The sequence below is a fragment of the Panthera uncia genome, assembly GCF_023721935.1.
Source record: "Panthera uncia isolate 11264 chromosome C1 unlocalized genomic scaffold, Puncia_PCG_1.0 HiC_scaffold_4, whole genome shotgun sequence".
Classification (NCBI taxonomy): Eukaryota; Metazoa; Chordata; class Mammalia; order Carnivora; family Felidae; genus Panthera; species Panthera uncia.
Genome location: NW_026057585.1, coordinates 13,586,276 through 13,611,568, shown reverse-complemented (window position 1 = coordinate 13,611,568; position 25,293 = coordinate 13,586,276). Strand labels below are relative to the sequence as shown.

The 25,293-nt window shown below is 37.1% G+C and overlaps 1 protein-coding gene across 1 annotated transcript in view; it reads left to right on the top strand.

Moving 5' to 3' along the window:
• The first annotated feature begins 20,588 nt into the window (after positions 1-20,588).
• The window catches only part of GPSM2 (G protein signaling modulator 2), a 36,686-nt gene continuing 31,981 nt past the window's right edge, over positions 20,589-25,293 (top strand). Inside the window, exon 1 of the mRNA XM_049616668.1 lies at positions 20,589-20,678. Coding sequence (XP_049472625.1) covers positions 20,623-20,678 — 56 coding nt within the window. The 5' untranslated portion in view covers positions 20,589-20,622. The remainder of the gene's footprint in view (positions 20,679-25,293) is intronic.

The following is a 25,293-nucleotide window of genomic DNA, read 5'->3' as shown; positions in this document are numbered from 1 at the left end:
GGTTAACTTTATTCCTAGATATTTTATTCTTTTTGGTGCAATTGTAAATTGAATTGTTTTCTTAATTTCTATTTCTGCTATTTTGTTATTACTGTCTAGACATCCAACCAATTTCTGTATATTAATCTTGTACCCTGCAACCTTACTAAATTCATTTATTAAGTCTAACAGGTTTTTTTGGGTGGAGTCTTTAGGATTTTCTATGTATAGTATCATGTTATCTGCAAATAATGACAGTTTTACTTCTTCCTTACCAATTTGGATGCCTTTTATTCCTTTTTCTTGTCTGATTGCCATAGCTAGGACTTCTAATACTATGTTGAATGAAAGTGTCAAGAGTGGACATCCTTGTCTTACTCCCGATCTTAGAAGAAAAGCTCTCAGGTTTTTGGGTTTTTTTCTTTCTTTCTTTCTTTCTTTCTTTCTTTCTTTCTTTCTTTTACCAGTGAGTATATTAGCTGTGGGTTTGTCATATATGGCCTTTATTATGTTGACATATATTCTCACTATCATTCCAAATTTTAGTATATGTGCTGCTGAAGCAAGCATGAGGTATGTTCCTTCTAAACCCACTTTTTTGAGAGTTTCTATCATGAATGGATGTTGAATTTTATCAAATGCTTTTTCTGCATCTATTTTTTTAATGTTTGTTTATCTATTTTGAGAGACAGAGAGAGAGAGAGAGAACATGCTCGTGAGCAGGGAGAGGGGCAGAGAGAAAGAGGGAGAGAGAGAATCCCAAGCAGGCTCAATGTGCATCACAGGCCTGACATGGGGCTCAATCTCATGACCGTCAGATCATGAACTGAGTCTAAATCAAGAGTTGAATGCTTAACCAACTGAGCCACCCAGGTGCCCCTTCTTCTGTGTCTATTGAGGTTATTATGTGATTTTTATCTTTCATTTTGTTAATGTGTTTTGTTATACTGATTGATTTGCAGATGTTGAACCATTCTTGCATCCCTGAAATAAATCTTATTTGATCTTGGCATATGATCCTTTTAATATATTATTGAATGCAGTTTGCTGATATTTTGTTGCTTGATGTTTTGTGTTTGTTTCTATGAATTAGGCAGAATAGCTACTTTTTCTAAACTTGAGGGAATGGCTTTGTGTGTGGTCATTCCACTGTGTATTAACTGTGTATTAAGCCATCACTTTAAATGGTTGTATAATATTCCATTGTATGGATGAACAAATACTGTTTTTACCAATCTCTGGGCATATAAATTGTATATCATGTTTCCATATTACAAATGATTGTGTGATGAAAGTGATGAACATCTGGTACATTTATTTTTCACACTTGTCTGATCATTTACATAGGTAAAGTCCGTAAATAAAATTATTTGGTCAAGGGGTACTGAAGCTTTTGATATACCTTACAGAATCTCCCTTTAAAATGGTTATGCCAATTTCCAGCCCCAAAAGCAACATGTGAGAGGACTAATTTCATCATATCCTCACCAATATATTTTTTTTTTAATTTTTTTTTTTTCAACGTTTTTTATTTATTTTTGAGACAGAGAGAGACAGAGCATGAACGGGGGAGGGGCAGAGAGAGAGGGAGACACAGAATCGGAAACAGGCTCCAGGCTCCGAGCCATCAGCCCAGAACCTGACGCGGGGCTCGAACTCACGGACCGTGAGATCGTGACCTGGCTGAAGTCGGACGCTTAACCGACTGCGCCACCCAGGCGCCCCTCCTCACCAATATTGAGTATTATTCTTTTTCATCTGAAATCTGGTAGGAAAAAAAAAGTGTCCCATTGTTTTAATTTGAATTTATTTCAACACTAGTGAAGCTGGAATTAATATGTGGGCTCATTGCAGTCTCTTAAAATTCCACTAGAAAGTGCTAGTACTTGTCCTTTGCCTTTCTATTTGGATTGTTGTCATTTTTTTGTTAGGCTGTTTCATTGTGAGAGCTCTTTAAATATAAGTATTTCATAATTAACCCTTTGCCTATCACATGTCTCCATTTGTCATTTTCCTTTTAACTTTATAAGAAGCAATATAGGGAAAGGTTAAAAGCATGGCCCTGAAACAGACTGGCTCTGCCATTTACTAGCTGTGGTTTTGCTGCTTAGGTGCCCTGTTCAGATACCTTTTACTGACCAGTACCCACATCTCTCAGACCTGTGAGGCTGGCTACTAAGGATTACAGCTGTCCCTCTCTCTAGAGTTTGCACTACAGGGAGCTGGGGAAGTTACACCCCATCCCATCCCAATACAGGAATACAAAAAGCTGCCACTCTTCTATAAAGTGGGGGCTAATTTTATGGTTTATGCTCTACCGTCTAGAGACCTCCCTGTATAAATCAGACCAAGGCTTAGATTTTCTAAGATACAGTCTTGCTTGGCTGTTTTCTGTTCCCTATCTGGTTTTACTCTTTTCCTTACAGGTTCATTCTGAAAAGCCCTCCCTCAATAAATCATGCATATTTAATCCCTGTTTCAGAATCTGCTTCTAGGGAACCAACTTAAGATTCTGTAAAAGGGGATGCTCTTAGTACCTATGTCATAGAGTTGTGGTAAAGATTAAATATTAATTAATAGTATCTTGTACTTATTATGGGTAAGGCATTGTCAGACACATTTTACACATGTTAATTCATTTAGTCCTTAAATCAGTCAGGGTCCAGGTATAATCCTGAAACATGTAAAGTGCTTAGAACAGTGCTGGTGCATATTTAGCATCAATAAATCTTAATTATCATTATTTATTAAATCATTCTACATTTCAAATGGAAGATTAAGCCTACAAATAGACTGTTTCCCCTGGATTTTGATGTCTCTGTTCCATGCCCCTTTTCTTAGACATTCCTTTGGAAAACTCTTTCCCTCTCATTTCCCCCCTCTTTTATTCCAAAAGGTAGAGAGCTACCAAGTCCACATCTTTGTTGAGGAACCCCTATACCTAATATTCTGACTTGGTTTTAATTAAGGAAGCACTCTTACACTCTGATAGACTTTGTTGGAAAGGGAAGAAAAAGTGTTTTCTCCTTGATTATTCAAATTTGCCTTGACTTGGGTCTTTTATAACTCAGAGGAGAGTCCAGCCACCCTAGCTTTATCTTAAACCCAAAACAAAACAAAACAAAACAAAACAAAACAAAACAAAAAGAAGAAATTAAGCTTGGGCTATCCTAACAACCTTGCATGTTGTAAGGCTATGCACACTCTCATTGCTCTCTCTCTTCTCCAAGGCATTGGAAAATGGTCAAGAAGTGTCAATGTCAGCAGTGTCAACACCAGAGGGGTTTTCAAGAGATGTGGAAATGCAGTAAAAACCCCACTATGTCCCTAGCACCCAGAATAGTGTTTGGCACATAGTAGTTATTTAAACATAGGTGTTATTGAACAGATGAATGAGTGAATTTACAAAGAAAGAGCAATGACATTGGTTAATAGTGGTTTATATTTATTCACATATTTACCACTTACTGTGATTATCACTTCCTTCCTGCATCTTTATCTAAGATCATTTTCCTTCTTCTTGAAACAGAACCTTTATAAGTTCCATTAGTGAGGGCCTGTGATGGCAAAATAACTTTTTGTTCATCTAAAAATGCCTTTCTTTCACTCTCCTTTTTAGATGATATTTCCACTGGTTAAACAATTCTAGGTTGACAGTCATTTTCTCTCAGCACATTCTTTTGGCTTATATTTTTACAGTTGCAAACTCACCTATCAGCTAAGTGTTGTTTCATTGGAGGTAGTCAGCCCTTTCTCTTGTACAGCTTGTAAAGTTACTTGTTTTTGGTGCTCTGCATTTTCATTATCTTATGTGTAAATATCTTTTTTCTTTTTTTCTTTTTAAAATATTGCCTAAAGTATTGTCCATTTTTCTTATTTTAGAATTTCAATTAGACACATTAGAGCTCCCTCTATCCTCCATGTTTTTCTTTTACATGAAAAAATGAATTTGGTTCTAGCTTCCAATTTGCTAATTTTCTCTTCAGCATGTCTGATCGCTGTTAAACCTGCCCATTGACTTTTGAATTCTAATTATTATGTCTTTTTTTTGTTAAGTCTAGAAGGGTTTTTTTTTTAATTCTTTAAAAAAAATTTCTTTTAACATTTATTTATTTTTGAGAGACAGAGAGACAGAGCGTGAGTGGGGGGAGGGGCACAGAGAGAGGGAGACACAGAATCCGAAGCAGGCTCCAGGCTCTGAGCTGTCAGCAAAGATCCTGACACAGGACTCGAACTCACAAACCGTGAGATCATGCCCTGAGCCGAAGTCAGATGCTTAGACGACTGAGCCACCCAGGCACCCTTGAATAATTTTTTAAGTCTGCCTATTCATTTTTGGCAGAACTTTGCTCTTTATTTATATTTTCAATCTTTTATTGCTTTAAATATATTAAACATATTTATAATCTATGACTGGTAATTCCAATTTCAATGTCTTTAAGAGTTTGATTCCATTGTCTTTCCCTGCTAATTCTTGTTTAAGAATAATTCTTGGAACTTTCTCTGTGTAAATTTTTGGGGTCTGGGTTAAGTTGGTGTCTTAGTCCATTTGAACTGACAAAATACCATAAATTGGGTTGCTTAAACAAAACATTTATTCCTCACAGTTCTGGAAGCTGGGAGGTCTAAAGTCAAGGTGCCAGCGGATTGTGTCTGGTGAGGGCCCATTTCTTGGTTCTCAGAGCACTTTCATTTCACTGTGTCCCTGTGTAAGAGGCTGTTTTTAGGGTCCTTTTTTTTTTTTAATAAGGGCACTAATCTCATTCATGAGTGCTCCACCCTCATGACGTAATCAAAGACCCTATCTCCAAATACTGTTACGTTGGGAATTAAGTTTAAGCATAAAATTTGGGGGAGACACAAATATTCAGTCTATAGCAGTTGGTTTTCTCTAGAGGTGATTTGGTTTACCTTTGCCAGCTGGCTGGAGGCACCACCAACCTGAAACCACTTTAAATTATGTGCTTGAGTTTCAGACAAAGCCAGGTAGAGCAGATTATTGCCTTTGGTTTAAAAAAAAAAATCTTGGGGCACCTGGGCGGCTCAGTCGGTTGGGCGTCCGACTTCAGCTCAGGTCATGATCTCACTGTCCATGAGTTCGAGCCCCATGTCGGGCTCTGTGCTGACAGCTCAGAGCCTGGAGCCTGCTTCCGATTCTGTGTCTCCCTCTCTCTGGCCCTCCCCCACTCACACTCTGGCTCACTCTCTCTCAAAAATAAATAAACTTTTTAAAAAAATAAAAAAAAATCTCAGAGGCGATATCTCCTCTTTCATTCTATGCTGAGGATGATTACAGGTAATTTTCTTTTGTTGTCTTCTGGTAAAAGACAGTAAGAAAAGATCTAGGGGATCCTGACCTATGTGTGGAGTCTCTCATTGGATTCCTCATCTTGGTAGGATTTGGCCTTTGTCTCCTTTTTCCATGCTTCATGAGACCATGACAACTAAAACTCAAGTACCTCTGCTAATCTATTTTACTAGTTCCTAGCTTCTGAGTAATCCTAATCTGAATGCTGGTTCATTAATAAATTTTCTATTTTTTAAAAAATATTTAAAAGCATTTTAAGTTGTTTTAGTTGTTTTCAGTGGGAGAGTTGAACAGGGAATCTGGTTTACTACTGTCAGACATGGAAGTCTACAGATTGATTTTCTTTGCTACTTTTTATTCTGAAACATTCTAAATTTCTAGCAAATGTAAAAGAATAATACGTGAATAGTATAGTACAAGAATAAGAATGAGAATAAGAGATATGTCTTCACCTAGATCTAATTGCTAATATTTAGTTTATATTTCTCTCCTTTCTCTGTCTTTTGCTGAACCATTTGAATATAAGGTGCAGAAGTGATGAACCATTTGAATATAAGTCGCAGAAGTGATGTTTTTTTATCCTTGAGTATTTCAGCTTGCATATCCTAAAAAAAAAAAAAAAAAAAAAATTCTCCTATGTAACCATAATTCCATGTCACCTCTAGGAAAATTAACAGTAAATCTCTAATATTATGTAGTAATATATTATCTACATTCAAATTTCCCCAATTGCTTCTAAAATGTGTGTCTCTCTTATTTATGCCAGGTCTTCCTGCATCCTGTTATGCAGATGTTCCCTGGAATGTTCTTGTACTTCTGCAGTAAGTTGTTTCAGACTTTACTCTCCATCTGAATATTCAGAAAGAGGTTCCCTCTCCTTTATTTTGTGGGGGATTTCATAAACCCTGTGATGAAATGTTTTCTGTTGGCTTATTCAATAAAGAGAAGATATCCATCTGGATTCAATGTTTACTGAAAAATAAAATAAAATGTGTATCTCTCTCCCTTTCTTTTTCTTTCTCTCCCTCCCTCTCTGACTTAGGACTCCATAAAGATTCATGTACCTTTTTTTGATTGGTTTGTTTTTCATGACAATGATGTTTATGAAGAGTCTGGGCTGTCTTACAGAATGTCTGAGATTCTGGTTTTGTTTGAAAGTACTCCTTTAAAAATATAAACAAATGAAGTTGTTCTCAAGTTTAAAATCGTCCTCTGGCTATTATAACATTTAGAAAATAAAACCCAAACTCATTATCCTGGCTTACAGAGGTCTACATGATCTGGTGTGACTTCACTTTGTATGTTCTTCTCTACCTCACCTTCATTTAAGCCATAGTGGTCTTTTTCCAGTTTCCCAGACAAAGCTTGCCCCCACAGGGCTTCGCATTAGCTGTTCCCTCTCCCTAATATTCTCTTCCCTGAGCTTTACTTGAAAGTTGGCTCCTTATAATTAAAGTCTTGATTTGAATACCATCTTCCTAAAGTGAACTTTCTTTCTACCTTGACCCTCAATGCAGTCTTTCAGTCACTCATTCTCACATCACCCTATTTTGAATTCTCTGCTTGGTACCTGTCACAACCTGATATTTTTCTCATTATTTATTTTTATTGAGCTCCATGAAAGCAGGGGCTGTGCTTGGTCTTGCTCATTACTATATTCCCAGCACCTACACCAGTTCCTGACACATAGCAGAAACTTAATAAATACTTGCTATATACTGTAATGAATAAGCTGAAAGCCGAGGGCTGAAAAGTACCCAGCCATTTAAAGGGCCGGAGGGGAAAAATCTTGGCAGGGGCAACTGCCAGGGAGAAGGCCCTGAGAGAACCCTGAGGCTTGGTCTATTCTAGGGATGGAGAATCGCTTCTCGGCCTTTTGGCTAAGATCAAGTGTATTCTAGGGATGGAGGAATGACCTGTGTATTTGGAGGGAAGTAAGCTAGGAGAGAGAAATACAGGAGAGGGGAGAGGTGAGTAGGGCAAGATGACCGAGAGCTTTGTGGGCCCTGATAGGGAATTTAGATTTTATTTTAAATCAAATGAGAAATTGAAATGAATGTAATCTAAATGAAAACTAAAAGTTTCTAATAGGAGAGTGACATAATCTGAGTTATGCCTTTTAAAAGATAATTTAAAAACTAATTTAACTTGAGTAAGATGGAGATAACTAATACCAGTGATAGAAAGTCATATGTGTAAGAGAAGATCTGCAGGCGGGAAATAATGATTTATTTTTGGACATGTTGAATTTGACATAAGGCATTTCCTTTGTGGTTTTCCTATCAACACCCAAAAAAGAATTTATGAGTAAGATGGTATTATAATACCTACCTCTGAAATGTTACAGCCATCTAATTCAGTTGTTATTTATAAGTACCTGATATTAAAGGTAGTTGTCGATAATAAGTACCATATAGTAAGCAGTCGGACACTATGTTAACTCCTTAACAAAACTTAACTCACTGAAGCATCACAACCACGCTTATATTACAACAGGATTTCTTTCCCGTGTTTTACAGCTGAGGAAACTAACGCTAAAGAAGGATAGGGAACTCGTTTAAGGTCAATCAGCCTGTAATTGGCAGAGATGGAACTCAAATCCAGGTCTAGTCTGATGCCAAGGCTGTTATTTTAACCAATTTGCAGCAATACATTCCCAGCAAGAGAAATGCTGCTTGGATCACTGGTTATGGCCATCATTCAGAGAGATACTGAAAGTGGGGATTTCTCTAACACCTCTTTAAGCTTGCAGAAACATGTAAATTTCATTTTGGTGGAGAAATAGTTGAGAAATAATCTAATTAAATTCATCTGATTCTTCAGCCCAGAGAGACTTGCTATTTTTGTGGAAAACTGAGACCAGTTTTTTGGTTAAACTTGACGTGGAGAGGAGGTGCACGGAAATAAAACTACTCTTCCCAGTGTGTTTGGAATGCATTGGCCTGAAACTGAGTAGACTGCCACCCAGTTTTCCTGGGAACCGGCAACTCTGCAGTCAACACAAGTTTGCTTTCCTAACAGATGGAAACGCCAGAATTGTGACAGGCCCGCAAGAACTGAGGCTGCCTTGTTCGACTTTGACACGGGTCCCTCTGTTCCTGTCACAGAGCCCTCTTTTTTCTTAAATATCCCGCATATGCCGCCTGGGAAACTCATTCTCCAGGCCGTCGGAGCTTTAAGCGCAGATCGCATTAGTTCTCGGCGCCCACCCTCTCTGAACATTTTGCTGGGAGATATTTATCGCTCCACCCTTCAGCGTCTGAAGAAGAAATAATAGTGCAGTTTCAACTTGACGGTTGAGGATAGGCCCCGGAGCGGCAGGGGGCCAAGCCCCCAAAGTCTCCCAGTTCCCCTCCCGCACGCCCGTCCGGAACCCCAGAGGCAAAAACGCCGTCGCCCGCCCCGCCCCTCCCCTCCTCCCCTACGCCGGCCATTGGCGGGTCCGAAAGACGCGGGGCGTTGTCGGTTTGAATGGGAGAGACGAGCTGGGGCGCAGGCGCAGAGGAGGGAGCGGCGGAGGCCGGGCGGTGTTGCGGGACCCCTGGACAGGGGAAGGAGGCGAGGGGGGCGAGGAGAGCCGCAGGAGCTCTGGCTCACGTGACCCGCAGCGACCTGGGGCGGGGGCCGCGCGCCTGCCTGCCGCGGTGCCCCTGCCTGGTGAGGCGCCCGCGGCGCGCGGACTCGCCTGGGGGAGGGGCCACAGCCACCCGTCCTTCGCCCCAGGCGGCCGCTGCCGCAGCTCAGTGGCGTCCGCCGCGCTCCCGGGACTCGCCGGCCCGCGGGAGGTGAGTTCTGAGGCGTCTGAGGGCGCCTCGCGGAGGGAACTGACTGGGAGGGTCGGGAGTGTGCGGCACGGTGGGGTAGGGGGTGGGTTCAGGGTCCGGGGTCCCGGGGCCGTCCGCTTTGTTCGGGGTGGTCGGCGGGGACAGGCGCTGCCAGGGACCCGAGTGAAGAAACCAGAAACGGGATGCGGAGTAGCTGGCTGATGTGCGAGGTGCTTTCTTGTTGAGAGATTTTTTAAGTTTTTTCAAGTTTAAGAGCTTTGTTCCCTTTTTAAAATAAAAAGTATGATAGGGTACAGCGACTCCTCACGCATTCTGAGTGTAACAAAACAGTGGCTTAAAACCCCGAACGCCTGTGGAATTAACCCGAGGCAGACAGCATTCACTTGTAGTCTTGAGCTTGCCGACTGAAGCCGGCAGTGTTTGTCGGACACCTGCGTCTCCTTCGTTTTCAGTTCGCGAATTCTGGGCACAGACTTGTCGAATTACCGTAGAAATTGGTAGTTGCTGCGGAAAGTTTTCGCAAGCAGAGAATGTTGAGAAAGCCCTTACCGAAAATCTATAAAAAACCTACGAAGAGTAAAAAGTGGAAAATCTATACTTTCCTTGTTTAAATGGTAACTAGTTAGATCGTGTTAACTAGTAGCATTTGAACTCCGCTGAAGAAAACGAGTAAGGGTGGCAATTTTATTTGCTTTCATGCATAATTTAAGCCTGCCACAGAGTTAAGCGGAGTAGGTTCTTGGCTTTCCTTTCTGCCGGCTTGTGTTGGAAGCTCTCGTGGTGTGTGTGTGGGGTTAATGTACCAGCCCAGCTGAATTTTCAGGCTGCCACTTTAGGAGGGTGCGCGAAGATTTCCGGTCTGATAACCACCGCTGTGATTACCTCAGATAAAAACCACTTTTGCTAGGGTTGTCCCTGTTGGAGAAACAGCTTTAGTTGATTTTTCTGCTGCCTCCTTCTAAACAAAGGACGATCGCAGTTGGTTGACCCGGGCGGGTGTGAGAAGAGAGAGGGCTCGGGACGAGGGCAGTCTCGGACCTCCTCTGCTTTACACCTTACCATGGATTCATTCAGGCAAGCTCTTTCTTTAGGCTGTTATTTATAATATAAGCAGTGGAGCAGATACAAAGTAAAAAGTTGTACGATATTGCTGTAGAATCATTTCCCCCCAAATCTGCTTTGGCTAGATCAGCAGTTTAGCTGTATTTTCTAATGTTATTAAGTCAGGCATGAAGTGTTACAAATATTATATTTTAATAAAAATTCCAGACTTGGTGCTAGGCTAATTATAACGAAGATAGCCTATAGTGATTTTGTAAATGGCCTTGTACTTAAGCATAGAATATGTCTGAGATTTACCCAAACAGTAAAATTTTGTAATTTTCTGGAATTCAAAAACCTGATGCGGATTTAGATTAGTCTAATAGTAGACATTTAAAAAAATGTCATCTATCATTACTACTATACTTTATACTTTTGTTAAGTTCCAGAGCCAGGCACTGGGTTAGGTACTTTATAAATCCTATCTCTCATCATCACATGTTGCATTAAGTGTCATTATGCCCAAACCAACTCTGAGAGTTTAACTAGCTCAATATCACATAACTAATAAGTCACTGTGCTAGGATTCAAACTGTGGCCTGATCCCAGAGCCCTCGCTGTGTTGCTTCTGTGCGATTGTTTAAATCTCCTCCAGATCTCTGGATTCCATTTGTAGGGACATAATTCACTTTTAAGATGCCTTTAGGTGTTGTGTGTTGGTAACCATGCAGAAATATTTCAGTCCTCCTTTTAGGACAACTGTCTTCCTTTTAGGACCTTTTAAATCATGTAACACTTTCAATATCCTTTAATCATCTATTTTATAAAGACAGTAAAAAATTGAGTAAAACTTTTCTGAGGTATTTACATGAATATGAATTTACTCATTACTGTGGAGCAGATATGTGTTAAGGCCCAGTTTTCTCACTATGCTAGGATTCTTTGCCACTTCATGGTTCTTCACAGGCAAGAAATCAAAAGTTTGTTGACCATCAATTATGTGCAAAGCAATTTGGTTGGTGTTTGTTGTGAGATGACAAGAGAAAATTTCCTGTTCAGTAGTTGCTTCTGGAATTTTTCCAAAACTTTTCTTTAAAGTTTATTTATTTTATTTTGAGAGAAAGAGCAATCAGGGGAGGGGCAAAGAGAGAAGGGGAGAGAGTCCCAAGCAGCCTCCCTGCTGTCAGCACAGAGAGCCCCATGAGGTGCTCGAACTCACCGTGGCATCTTGACCTGAGCTGAAACCAAGAGTTGGATGCTCAACTGACTGAGCCACCCAGGTACTCCTGGAATTTTTTTTTTTTTTTTAATATTTATTCATTTCTGAGAGAGAGGGTGTGAGTGGGGGAGGGGCAGAGAGAGAGAGAGAGAGAGAGATCAGAGGATCTGAAGCAGGCTCTGAGCTGACAGCTGTGGGCCTGAAGCAGGGTTTGAACTCAGGAACCATGAGATCATGACCTGAGCTGAAGTTGGATGCTCAACCAACTGAGCCATCCAGGCGCCCCGCTTCTAGAATTTTTTGAAGTATCTATCTTCTTTCTCCATGTTCTACCGTATGCATTGCTGCCAGTTTATCTTACTAACACAGACCCAACTTTGTTATTCCTTCGTTGAAAAAATTACAGGGTTAAATACAAGGCCACATATATATTCACAGCCCCTAATACTTTAATGTCTTTATTTTTGAGAGAGAGAGTGGGGGGGGGGGCAGAGAGAGAGAGAAACAGACACACACACACACACACACACACACACACACACACAAAGTCTGAAGCAGGTGCCAGACTCTGAGCTGTCAGCACAGAGCCTGATGCAGGGCTTGAACTCAGGAAACTGTGAGATCATGAGGTACACTTTAGTACCTTCTTAGACTTGTCTTTTCCTACTCCTAATCCAGTGTGCTTGTCCTGGGCACACATTCTGTGCATTTCTACCTCCTTGCTTTTGCTTGAGTCATTTGCCTGTGACTGGAATGCCTTTCCTCCATTTGCCTAACAAGGGTCCACCCATCCTTTAAGGTGCAATGTGGATTCCTTGCTTCCAAAAAGCTTTCCCTGGTCCTTTTTATTTAGAATCATTCCAGGAGCACCCAGGTGGTTCAGTCGGTTATGCGTAGGACTCTTGGTTCCACTCAGGTCATGATCTCACAGTTCAGTGAGGTTGAGCTCTGTGTTGGGCTCTGCGCTAACAGGGCGGAGCCTGCTTGGAATTCAGTCTCCTTCTCTCTCTCTCTTCCCTTCCCCCCATTCTCTGTCTCTCTCAAAATAGATAAACCTAGGAAAAAAAAAATTAGAATCATTCTTACCATATCTCATAGCATTACTGAATTGACTAAGCACATTTAAAAAAAACTGTTATTTTTATTTATTTTAATTGAAATCCAAGTTAATTAACATACAGTGTAATAATGATTTCAGGAATAGAATTTAGTGATTCATCACATATATAACATCCAGTGCTCATCCCATGAATAATCATATTTTTTCACAGGATAGTGATAACATTTGGAAGAAGATAAAGTTATATTTTCCTATAAAGAATTCTAAATTCAAACTGTCTAGGGACCCTTATAGACATTTTTAACCATTGTGCGTTTGGGATTTATTTCTACTTAAAAATTTATTTGAAACCAGTTATGCCTCTTTAAAGTCCTTCTGCTAAGAGAACTAGTTTGTTGTCACTTAACTCTAGAACAATGCCTAATACAAAGGACCACTTCTGTTCACTACTCAGTTTTTCATATATGTATTGATTTAAGCTGATGACTCACCAACACAGATAGTACTAAATAGCTATAAGTCAATATTCTCTGGTAACTTGGTAACGAGTTTTTCTGTGAGTTGTGTTCTCCTTGTTCTATCTCTTCTGTCTCTCTCTCTCTCTTTCTCTCTTTTTTTTTGGGGGGGGGGGTGGCACAGCAGTGTCTTCAAAAGCTGTATTTTTAATTTGTTTCTTTGAGCTCCAATTAACTGCATCATGGTTGTCCAAAATTTATATAAGCCCGAAAAAAGAAAAACGCCTAAATAAACTTATTTATTTATTTATTTATTTATTCATTCATTCATTCATTAACAAAAAGATTACAGATCAGAAAGGGCAAGAACTAATATATATACACTTAAGGGTTTTGTTTTCTTTTGGTAGAAATTGGGCTTAGTGTAAATTGTCAGTGTTTTTGGATTGCAGACATATTCTTGTGATCTCTTGGTCTTTTAACCTGAGTAGTCATTTGGAAAGCACTGAATATATAATTGGGAATGATGAAAATTTAGAATGTGTTTTTTTCCCTCAGTCCTTACAATGTCTTTTGTAACTTTGGTATTGTAATACTTCTATGAATCCCATTTTTATGTGTTTATAACAGTTAACTATAAATCATTTTTCTTATGTGTCTAATTGAAACTCAGAAGATTGTTAATTTTCTAATAGATTAAAAGGACTATATTTAACATTGTTTTGTAGGAGAGAAAATTAACATTATTTGCAAACTCTGGGCTTTAGTTTGATGAGAAAACCGAGTAATAGGGAGAAAAATACTAATTTTATCTAACGAACATACCTATTCCTTTACCTATATTTTTAAATATAAAGTCTTGTTGGAGCAGTACTTGTGATTCAGTAACTGCTTTGCAGGGAAAAAAGGAAACCAAGATTAGGGATGTTACATAAAAGTAATCTGTCTTTTGTCCTTGAAATTTTTAAACAACTATTTCATCCTCTTGAATTATTGTAATCACTGAGGATTGTAATTACAAAACAGCAGTTTTAATGATTGGTGTAGTGATTGGCATAATTCAGATTGACTCCATGTATAGTATAAAAATGGAGCCCCTTTCTAGTTTATCACCCCCCAGAAAAATCTTCAATATTCTTCCTGATTTATCATGGCCTGCCAAACCAAAGACACTGAGTTTGCTCATGCAATAATTATTATATCCATAGTGCTCTGTGTGGAGACTTTTGGAAACTGCTGTTGACCTATAAACATTCAGCATTTCTCATATAAGTAGATGCATACTTGGTCCTTTCTCGCTGTTTAACAACAATGCTAAGATGAAGGTTTGAAATATTCAAATCTTTTTCTTCTTCTACATTACATTTTCTTTTAGTATTTATCTAATTTGAAATTTCATATATATTTGTATTTGGTTATCCAGGGATAATTCATTGGAGTCTTTGAGTATAAATTTTCCCCATCAAAAAAGGAAGATTATGCGTAGTTTAGTTGTTTAGAGTGGTGAGCTTTTAGTTGTAAACATTGAAAACATGAAAAGGAATTCTTACTGTATATCATTAAAATTGTTTAGGTTATAGTACTCTGAAATGGTTGCATTTGTTGTTTTGACATTTCTAAAGGCCATAGCTCTGGATATATGTATACACACACGTATATCCAGATTTTTTTTTTTTTTTTTTTTTTTTTTTTAGAGAGAGAGTGTGAGCTTGACTGCGGGAGAGGCACAGAGCAAGAATCCCAAGCAGGTTCTGCACGGTCAGCAAAGAGCCCGATATGGGGCTTGAACTCACAAACTGTGAGATCACGACCTGAGCCAAAATCCAGAATCAGATGCTTAACTGGCTGAGCCACCCAGACGCCCCTGGATCATAATATATTTTTTTAACCTGCCAAGAATAAAAATGAGAATGTTGCCTGGGTGGCTCAGTCGGTTAAGCATCTGACTCTTGGTTTCGGCTCAGGTCATGATCTCGCTGTTGGTGAGTTTGAGCCCCACATCTGGCTCTGTGCTGACAGCATAGAGCCTGCTTGGGATTCTCTCTCTCCCCCTGTCCCTTCCTTCCCTGCTTGTGCACGCGTGCTGTCTGTCTGTCTGTCTGTCTCTCTCTCTCTCAAAATAAACCAATAAACTTAAATAAATAAATAAGTTTGAAATAGTGCCTTTAGTTTGCATAGATTTGCTATCTTTCATAATGACCTTGAGGATTAATTTCAAATACACTTGGAAAGCCTTCTGACTGGTGGTATACCTTTTTAAGATTTATTTGGAATCTAGAACCATTAATCTGTTCTTTGAATTTTATTCTATTTATTTAGCTGATTGATAGTCACAAACAGCTCATTAGAAAGTTACACTGTTACATAGCAGTTACACTGTTAGCTATGCTTGTTTTCTAAACTAACTTGGCCTACTGTCTCACAGACTAACATTGATTGTTGCAGATTTAAAAATTTACAATAAATTAAGACTTAGCCTTAATTGGAGTATGTATTTAGGATTATGTATTTGCTTAAGGAAAATTTTATTCATACAGTTTTACAGCATAATCTTTGGTAAATTTGCATTTCTCCAGAATGATAGAGAATAGAATGATTTGCTTAACTAAGCACTGTGATTATTTATTTTATTAACTTGGGATCTTGTAAAGTAATTTACATTTGCTATATATGACAATTATCAGTTGATACTAAAACCATGTTCAACACTATACATAGATTATATATGGATACACAGGTATAATTTTGAGTTAACTTTAGTTCAGAGTATTATGTAAAAATTTGGTTATAGTATTGGTTTAGAGATTGAGTATGTTGAAAAAAGAATCAGAACTTTTATACATTTCTTTAATTTTTATTTCATTGCACTTTCTCTTTAATTTTGCTGCTGACTTATTGCAGGATTAACATTTAGATCTCATTGGTACTTTAACAGTTTTTAATGTAAGTTGTGCAAAAATTCAGTAATGTCGGTCACTCAGTTCTACTTTTTACCCTTCTGATTCTTTCCCATTTACCAAATTTTATATGATTTCAAATTATCTCGTTTGATATCTTTATTTTTTCCAGCTATTATTTGTGAATATAGCACTTTACCAAGTACAAGTTTAAAAGAAGTATTACACTTTTCCCTCCTCAAAGTCTAAGATTCCATTTTCTCACCTTGGAAGTATCCCTCTTGCAATCCGATTTGTCATTCACTGTGCAATGCTACTGTTCCATCTACCTTGAAAATTGGAAATATTGTCGTGCTCTTTGTTACTGCTTGACCTTTACTTCTCGTATCTAATCAGTGGCCATTGTTTTTCATTTTTCTTTAGGTATTCCTAGCTAGATTACCTAATCAAGTACCCAGCCATTCTAGGGTTTGACTTCCCTTGCTTTAGGCACTAATTTCCCATGTCAGTCATGTATTCTCATGTCAAAATAATTTTTCTTGCTTTTATTTTGTTCCCTCAGCACCTGCCACACTAAAACCAAGCTCTGAACTTTTCTCTCTATTGGACTTTATTTTGGCATTCTTTTTTTATTACCCCCATTATTACTGTGATGTGTATTTGTTATAACCTGTACCCTTAAGTCTAATATAAAAGAACTTCATTTTAAGTGTGTTCTTGATTCTTTGTCCATATTTATCCCTGCCCAAATTGTTAAAGGGCTACTGTATCTGACTTGAAACATTACAATTGAAAGGGATTTGGAGAATTTGACTGTTGCTCCTTACAGGGAATTATTAGGATAAAAAGTTTAAAGAATTTAGATTATCTAACCAGGAGGCAAAAAAAGTAAGTTATATTTATTGTCTGATGAGTGTTACCAGTTTATAGAGATACTTAAAGAATCAGACCAGAGGTTATCGGCATTTAAGTTGGATAGTTTGAATAAATTGAAAGAAAGGACAAATGATAATACATGTAACTGTGTACTATGTTTCCCCATTGCTTAGTTTGCAAATATTTTACTGTTGATGGAGTAAAGTAAGGATAGGATTTATTGTTTACTCTGATTACATACCTTGGACAGTGCCTAGAAGTCCACCTAGCTGTGTAATGGGAGTCTGCCTATTTTGGCTTCCTAATCAGGTAATTAAAAGTGAGGCTGGGGCGCCTGGGTGGCTCAGTTGGTTGAGCATCCAGCTTCGGCTCAGGTCAGGATCTCGCGGTCCCTGAGTTCAAACCCCGCGTCGGGCTCTGTGCTGACATCTTGGAGCCTGGAGCCTGGAGCCTGCTTCTTGTTCTGTGTTTCCCTCTCTCTGCCCCTCTCCTGCTCGTGCTCTGCCTCTCTCTCGCCCTCTCAAAAATAAATAAAATTTTTTTTTAATTAAAAAAAAATTGAGGCAATCAGAATTATATACTAGCTTATCTTTCAATATGCTTTTGTCAATTTCTAGCATATAGAAAAAAATATATATCTTTCTCTTTATTTCTGTATGGTCAGACCAAAAGATGCTGAGGGTTTTTGTTAGCAGTGAGGTTTTAGGAGCATTGTTTTTTAAAACCTGGGAGATACTACTAAGCACATATAATATGTTCCTTGTAAAGTATTAGTTGTAAGTCTTAATGGAGATTGGAGGTTAAATTTGATGACTTCTTAATATTTCAGACCTATAATTTCCATTCCATTTCCTGGTCCTGTCATTAAATTTTCTTATCCTAATGAACATAATTTAATATTTATTACAGATTTTATTACTGTCACACTGGTAATATATAAACTGTGTGTTAAATATGAAGTGGGTTAACTCTTTGTAATGTGGAGCATAAATGAACACATTGTTACTAAATCAGAGAGTTCTTGCAGAATTAATCATTGAATCAAGAATTGTTCAGTGAATAATTATAAGATAAGAAATGCTACTTTATTATGGAGATTGTAAATGAAAGAGTGACTTCTTTGGGTATACATTTCTTTTGGGAATAGTAAAACCATGTTATAAATTGTCCATACAGAAATGGTGAATAGCATTCTATCTTCTTGCTTGTTTTAATTATTTTTAAAATGTTTCTCTATGCAGTCTTAAATAAGGTATTTCACAATTCCATTTATTTACATTTGTTAATTTGACTACATGTATCCATTTTAATAAGTATGAAGTTAATATAGTTTTAATGATTGCTAAAATTTGGAATTTCATAATCTGGATAAAATAACATTCCAATTAAGTTATAACTTAATTCAAAATTTAATTTATTCTAGTACTTCACCTTCTGCCCCATTTTATAAATAACAGCCTAAATAGCCTAAACCACTATGTGGATAGGGGAAGACCTTTTGGTTGACAGTTTAGCTGTTGTGTAATCTAGATGTACATTGAGGCTATTGCTGTTAATATCTACACTAATAGTGTTAATAGAGTTTTATTATTAAGGAGGCACAATGGAATTCTGAACAAAAGAAAAAGAGGTTTGTTGGATTAATAGCTGCTACCCTGTCTTTTCATCATTTCTTAAGACACTTCCTTTTGCTGGCCAAGGGAAGGATAAGAGGAATAATATTTTGTGTTTTTTATGTGTCAAACTGGTTATTAATATGAAAACATCATTTCCTCTGGGAAGCTTGTCAATATTCCCAAAGCTAGTCCTTTCCACCTTCTACCTTCTTCCTCCTCAGGAATCCTTACTGCTCTGTTTCCTACTAACCTCTCTCAAACCGTACTTGATTAACAAAGCAGTGGGTATGTGTGATTTAGAGTCTAGTTTATGTTATAGTTGAAATATTTATTCATTTATTTTTAAAAGTTTATTTTTGAGAGAGACAGAGACAGCCTGAATGGGGGAGGGGCAGAGAGAGAGGGAGAGAGAGAATCCCAAGCAGGCTCTGCACTCTTCAGCACAGAGCCCAATGCAAGGGTCAGACTCCTAACCGACAGAGCCACCCAGGCATCCCTAGTTGAAATATTTAAAAGGATGATGTGCAAAAGGAATTAGGCTTATTGGATGGAGCAGAAGGGAAAAAATAGGTAGAAATGGAAAGATTATTCAAACTATGGAACAACTTTCTAAAAGGACTATTCAAAATTAGGATTAGCTGCCTTAAGACTTTTCCGGGAATGAGGTAGTAAAATGTTAGACTAATTTACCTATAGTGTTGTTTATAACATTGAGATTCCAGGACTTAATAATTGTGTTTGTGTGTGTGTGTGTGTGTGTGTGTGTTTATAAATTACATCTATTTATATATACACATACATATATCTTCTTTGTTTCTGTCAGTTGTTACCTTAGAAGTTATAGTTTATATCTGATGTTCTGTAGTTTCTCTGTGATAGATCTGGGTATGGGATTCATTTTTATTTATCCTGTTTAGGACTTAGTGTGCTTTGTCAATCTGCTAATTCAAATCTGTCTTCAATTCTGAAAAATTCTCTTTATCACTGAAGATTTTGCCTTTACTTTTCTTTGTTTTTTCCATCTAGTACTATAATTAGACCTCTGTCAGAACCTCTCATTTTGTCTTCCTGTTCTCTGAACTGCTCTTCAGTGTTTTTTTGTCTCTTTAATCTATTTGTGAATGTCAGGATAATTTCTTCAGATATCCTTCTAGTTCACTCATTCTCTCTTTTGCTTATCTGCTGTAGTTTTTAACCAGTACATTGAGTTATTACTACCAATGTTCATAATAGTACTTTAGTAGTGGCAAAAAATCCAAAAATTACAATCCAAATGCCCATCAGTAGCAGAATAAAAATGTATTTGGTCCACAGCAGTAAAAATATGCAAACTGTAGTTATGTGCAACAAGATGAATCTCAGAAGCATAATGTTAAGTAAAACCACATAAAACTAAATGATATGATTTTTAGGCCTATATAAGCATTGTACTAAAGTTATAAAGACAAGAAAGGAATAATGAACAAAATTCAGTTTAGAGATCACCCTAGAGGGGAAAGGAAGATGTGATGGGTTAGATTGAGGCACCCAGGAGACTTCAAAGGCAGTGATAATATAGTTGTTTTTCTTAAATTGGGTGGTGTTATATAAATGTTATGTTATTCTATACACATATTTTCTAAATTTCTTTTGTACTTAATAGTAATAAAAACATTTTAAAGATCTTAAAAAGTAAAAATAGAATATGCTCTGAAAACAAATGAATACAAATATAATCTAATGATCAGCACAAATATAGTGAAGAAATAAATTTAAAGTTTGGATTTGACTTGTTCGAATAATTACCAATTTTTCATTTAACTTGTTACAATAGCAATTTTTAAAAGCTTGAAGTATCATAATTTTGTTTTTAGATACTCCAACACATTCTCCTAAATTTGTGTATAAATAGAAAATAATACATAAAATTGTCGTATTTTAGGATGATTTAAAAAATTAAAGTACAGGCCTCAGATGAATCTCATCTATTCATTCACATCCTTATTTAGAAGCTGTGTGATGACAGTTAAGCCCTCTGCTGTTTTTCTCCCATGATTGACATGACAGCAGTCTGTGTGATTATGTACGGCTTGGAATTACTTTAGGTTATTGTTTGAAAATAGGACTTCAAGCAAAGCATCTTGTATTCCTTTTGCAGAAATGTTGCTGAAGTGCTGCTGAAAGGGCCAAAGATGCAAGGATTTGGGACACATTTTGAACCTTTAAGCTGTCTGACATTGACCTCCTTTCATTATTAATAAAGAAGAAGCAGGAGCTTAGGATGTATTAACACCAACTCATTAATATACTAACTGGACAATGTTCTGCAACAATTCTACATTGTAAAGAACTGGATTGGCTGAAAATAAAATAATTTCATATTTTACTCAGCTTATAATATGACTCGATGGAGGAAAATTTGATAAGCATGAGGGAAGACCATTCTTTTCATGTTCGTTACAGGTAAGACCACTACTTTCTTAGTGGGTGACTTTTAATCCTTATTAAACATGTATTTCACTCTGATCATTTCAAATTTAAATTTGAATATATTCAAATTATACTAGCTGTAGTTAGTATCTCCTATAAACTATATTTTCTTTTTGTTGTGGTAAGATTTTATATCCTTTCTATGGGAAAATAGTGGTAGAGATCAATTATATATTATCGTTTATTAACATTTTTTGGAAGAATTTATGAATAGTTACTTTATATTTTGTAACTTATAATACAGGTATAAAAATGAAATCTGTTTCTAAATGTTTGAGGTAAAAGCTGGATTTGTAATAGGACCATATGTGAATGACCTAATTTTTTTGTTTCAGTTTTTGATGGTGATCTTTTATGAGTGAACTTTTAAAAAAGTCAGTAACGGAATGGATGGGTACTTTCTTAACATGATAAACTAATAGGTTAATATTTAATGATAAAATATTAGTGACATTTTGGATACATTTAGGAGCAAAGCAATGATATCTTCATTTTTATTTTAAAATTTCTGTTTATTTTTGAGAGGGAGAGAAAGAGAGCACAAAGTGTGAGCAGGGGAGGGGCAGAGAGGTGGGGGGGGTGGACAGAGGATCTGAAGCAGGCTCTGCAGTGACAGCAGAGAGCCCAATGTGGGGCTCAAACTCATGAACTGTGAGATCGTGACCTGAGCTGAAGGCAGATGCTTAACTGACTGAGCCACCCATGTGCCCCCATCATTATTTAACTTTTATTCTAGAAGTTCTGGTCATTGCACTAAACTATATAATGAATATAAACATAAATATTAGAATGAAAGGCATGTAACCATTAGTAAGGTGATTAGAATACTAATAGATTCTTTAACATAAATGTCATAAGCTAATAGTAAATAAAACTTGTAGCAGTGAGGATTATTCAGCATATCTACTAAGTTGAAGGTGTTGGTTGCCAAATCCTAGATATCTTAACAGACATTTAAGAAATAGATGTATTGTACTTTGGAGCAGATTTGTGTTAGGGCATGGTGCCGAGGAAGTCTGTATAGTCTGTAATATGAGGGTATTTCTATTAAAAATAAAAAAGTTTTAGGGGCAGTTGGGTGGCTCAGTTGGTTAAGTGTCCGACTTCAGCTCAGATCATGATCTCACAGTTCGTGAGTTCAAGCCCCATGTCGGGCTCTGTGCTGACAACACAGAGCCTGGAGCCCACTTCGAGTTCTGTGTCTCTCCCTCTCTCTCTGCCCCTCCCCTGCGCACGCGCGCGGTCACGTGCTCTCTCTCTCTCTCTCTCTCTCTCTCAAAAATAAACATTAAAAAAATTTATAAAAATAAAAAAGTTTTGAATAAAGAAATGGGGGACATTCAACATAATTAAAATGAGCTTTTAATATAACTCTACCCTTTTGGGCATGGTTCCAGAAGTTTGGGAGTTATCTTACATGCTTTTTTCTGCTTCTCACTCTCTGTATCCAGTGTGAAGTCATGTCAGTTTTATCTCCTAAATGTTGCTTGGAATTATCTACCCCATCTGTATCCTCCCTATCACTGTTGTGGTTTAGGCCCCCTTCATCTTCCTCTAGACTCACTCCATTCTCCATTCTCACCTCTTAGAAGCCATCTTTTTAATTTGCCACTAGGGGGCTCAGTCTAAAAACACAGAGCTAACTGCAAATTCTGCTTAATCACTGGTGCCTCCTAGTCACCTGTAGGGCAGAGCCAAGCTTAACATAGTATACAATATCTTCCTTTTTCTAGCTTCTGTGTATTCCTTTGTTCTTACTTTCTTCCAGTCCTAGCCTTGCACTTTGAGCTCTGGTTTCCTATACATATCTTGCTGTTCCGTGTCTCTGTGCCTTTGCTCATGATGCACTCTATGACTTGAATTATCTACTCTTGGAAACCACTTCTAAATGCCATAGTTTGGCTATGTGCCCTCCGTTTGCTCCCATAACATGCTTTGCATATCTCTTTCTTTGCATCAACTATATTAAAATTCATTTGATCTGTTTATAAGTTTGTGTCCTCTTTGGCCTCCCTTTGACCATTAACTTCCTTAGGGCAGCCATGATGCTAAGCATGTTATCTGACTCATAGTGCACGTGTGATGGAATGTATATTGAACTTCATTGGACATAACTATCAGTTGAACCTAGTGAGTAAGATTTCGTCTTGCTAAACATTTTCAAGAGTGGTATACTTCTTAATACTGTGTAAGAGCAGCAGGTAAGGAGGAGTGGATTATACATCTACCTATGGGAAAGTTAGATTTGTCCTTTTTCTATGATATAGCATAGTTCAGACATAGTTGTGTATTGGTATAGGACTTCACCAAACGAAACTTTAAACACTGTAACTATTTTTAGTAAGAATATGCCATGGGGGACTTGGGTGGCTCAGCCAGTTAAACATCCAACTTGATCTCAGCTCAGGTCTTAATCTCAAGGTCATGAGATTAGGCTTAAACAAAAACAGAAACAAACAAACAAAAAACCAAATCCCAATATGCCAAACAAAGCTTTAGCTTCTTCAGTGCTTTAGGATCAGTGTTCTGTATATTGATATATATTCTGTATATTGGATTATTGTATAATTGCAGGTAATACTTTTTATCCTTTATGTTAGGACTCATGGCCTGGTATAAGTTATTACTCTGCTCTGGTAAACAGGTAGCATATATTGTTTTATCCTTCTTGTTCTTTCATTTTGGAAGTCTTCATCCATCCCTGGAGAACATTCTGTGACACAATGAGTTTATAATTTTGAAATAGAATAATTCTTTAGACACTAAGGTACCTCCTGAGAGAGATTAGAATACTTTATGAAATATTTTGTGACCTATTTATGAAGGTAGAGAGAAATGGAGACTGATAGTAAAATGAAGTTAGTTTCTAAGCTTTAAAACAGCATATATATGATGGGGGTGTCTGGGTGGCTCAGTCGGTTAAGTGGCCAACTTCGGTTCAGGTCATGATCTCACAGTTTATGAGTTCAAGCCCCACGTCGGGCTCTGTGCTGACAGCCTCTGTGCTGACAGGCCTAGAGCCTGCTTCAAATTCTGTGCCTCTATCGCCCTCTGCCCCTCGCCCACTCATGCTGTCTCTAAAAAATAAACAAAAAAAATGTTTTAACAGTATGTGATTGTTTTTAAAGTAATTATAATTAGTTTTCGTAGGCATGATAGTATTAATTTTTTTTGAAAATGACTCTTTTAGAGATACATACTAAAATATTTACAAATGAAATCATATGCTTTCTGGAATTTACTTTAAAAGAATCTAGGGTTAGAGAGTGAGGATGGAAATAGAGATGAAACACACTGGTAATATTATATATTGGTAATTGTTGATGTTGAAAGATGGATGTATCAGGTTCATTAGTAAACCAGTTTCTCTTGTATTTCTTTGGAAAATGTCTTTGTTCCTACTTCAGTAACTTTCATATTGTAAAAATTAGACTATTGCACACAATTTGTAAAGGAATACAGTTTTGGTGTTGAATTCTTTAATTTTGCTAGGTAAATGTAGTGGTTAATATTCTTTCCTGAAGAGTATTTGAGGAATATTGAGTTTGAGGTAATGTTAGTGGAAAGAGCATTGGATTTAGAGACAAAGACAGGATTTCATTTCTCAGCTTTGCGGTCCTGTGATCTTAATAGGTCACTCCACCTGTCTGAGCATCAATTTCCTCTTCTGTAGTAATACCTCTACAGTAATTCTCAAGAAGGTTATTTTGAGAATTTAACTTAATATACAGTAAAATCACTTTTAAAACTAAGTTACCAATCAAAACTTAAATCTAAATCAAGGTAAATTTATACTACTTTCCCTTTCGCAAGTAAACTAGAATGGATATATGTGGTAAACAGAATGGATGAAAATTGTTTGTGGGAGGTAGGATTGGTAATGGAAAAGATCCATGCCCAATTAGAACACATGGAAGGTGGAACGAAGGTCTGTAAAGAGATTTGACAGCTATAGAAGACAGCACAGTGGAGAAGATGCAGAACACTCTTGTATTGAAGCCTGAGACCTCAATCCCATTGTTTATTCTTAAATAGTATGTAAACCTTTTGAGGGTAGGGTCAAATTTGAACATAATCTGTATGAAATCTTTTTAAATGATGTAGCATTGAGGTTTTAATCCTCTCTTGTTTTCATTGATATACTATGAACACAAGAAACTAAAATTAAGAAGGTAAAGGAAAAATCTAGCGTGGAAGAAAAGTGAATAGTAATAATAATTAAAAATATAAAAATTAAATTGAAATGACATGGGGTTGTGCAAAAAATGAATTATAACTATAATTATAACATTTTGGCAAAATGAAAACATTTTAGTTAAGTATAGTAGTACTGTGCTTATTTGTAGTTATTAGGAATGTACTTTCTTTGATTCTACAACTAGTTAGGCCATTAGGAAGAATAAAAGAAACTTTGTATGTGGGATGTATTTTAATGGAGGTATTTTCCCAGTTTGTCTTCTACTCTGAGTGTGTTCTTTGTTTCCAACCCAGCTGGTAAACAAATGAAGTAATTCTATTCTCTCATAGAGACAGAGAGGATATGAAATTACTTTCTCTCTTACTATTTAATGATCTTCTAAAAAATTTA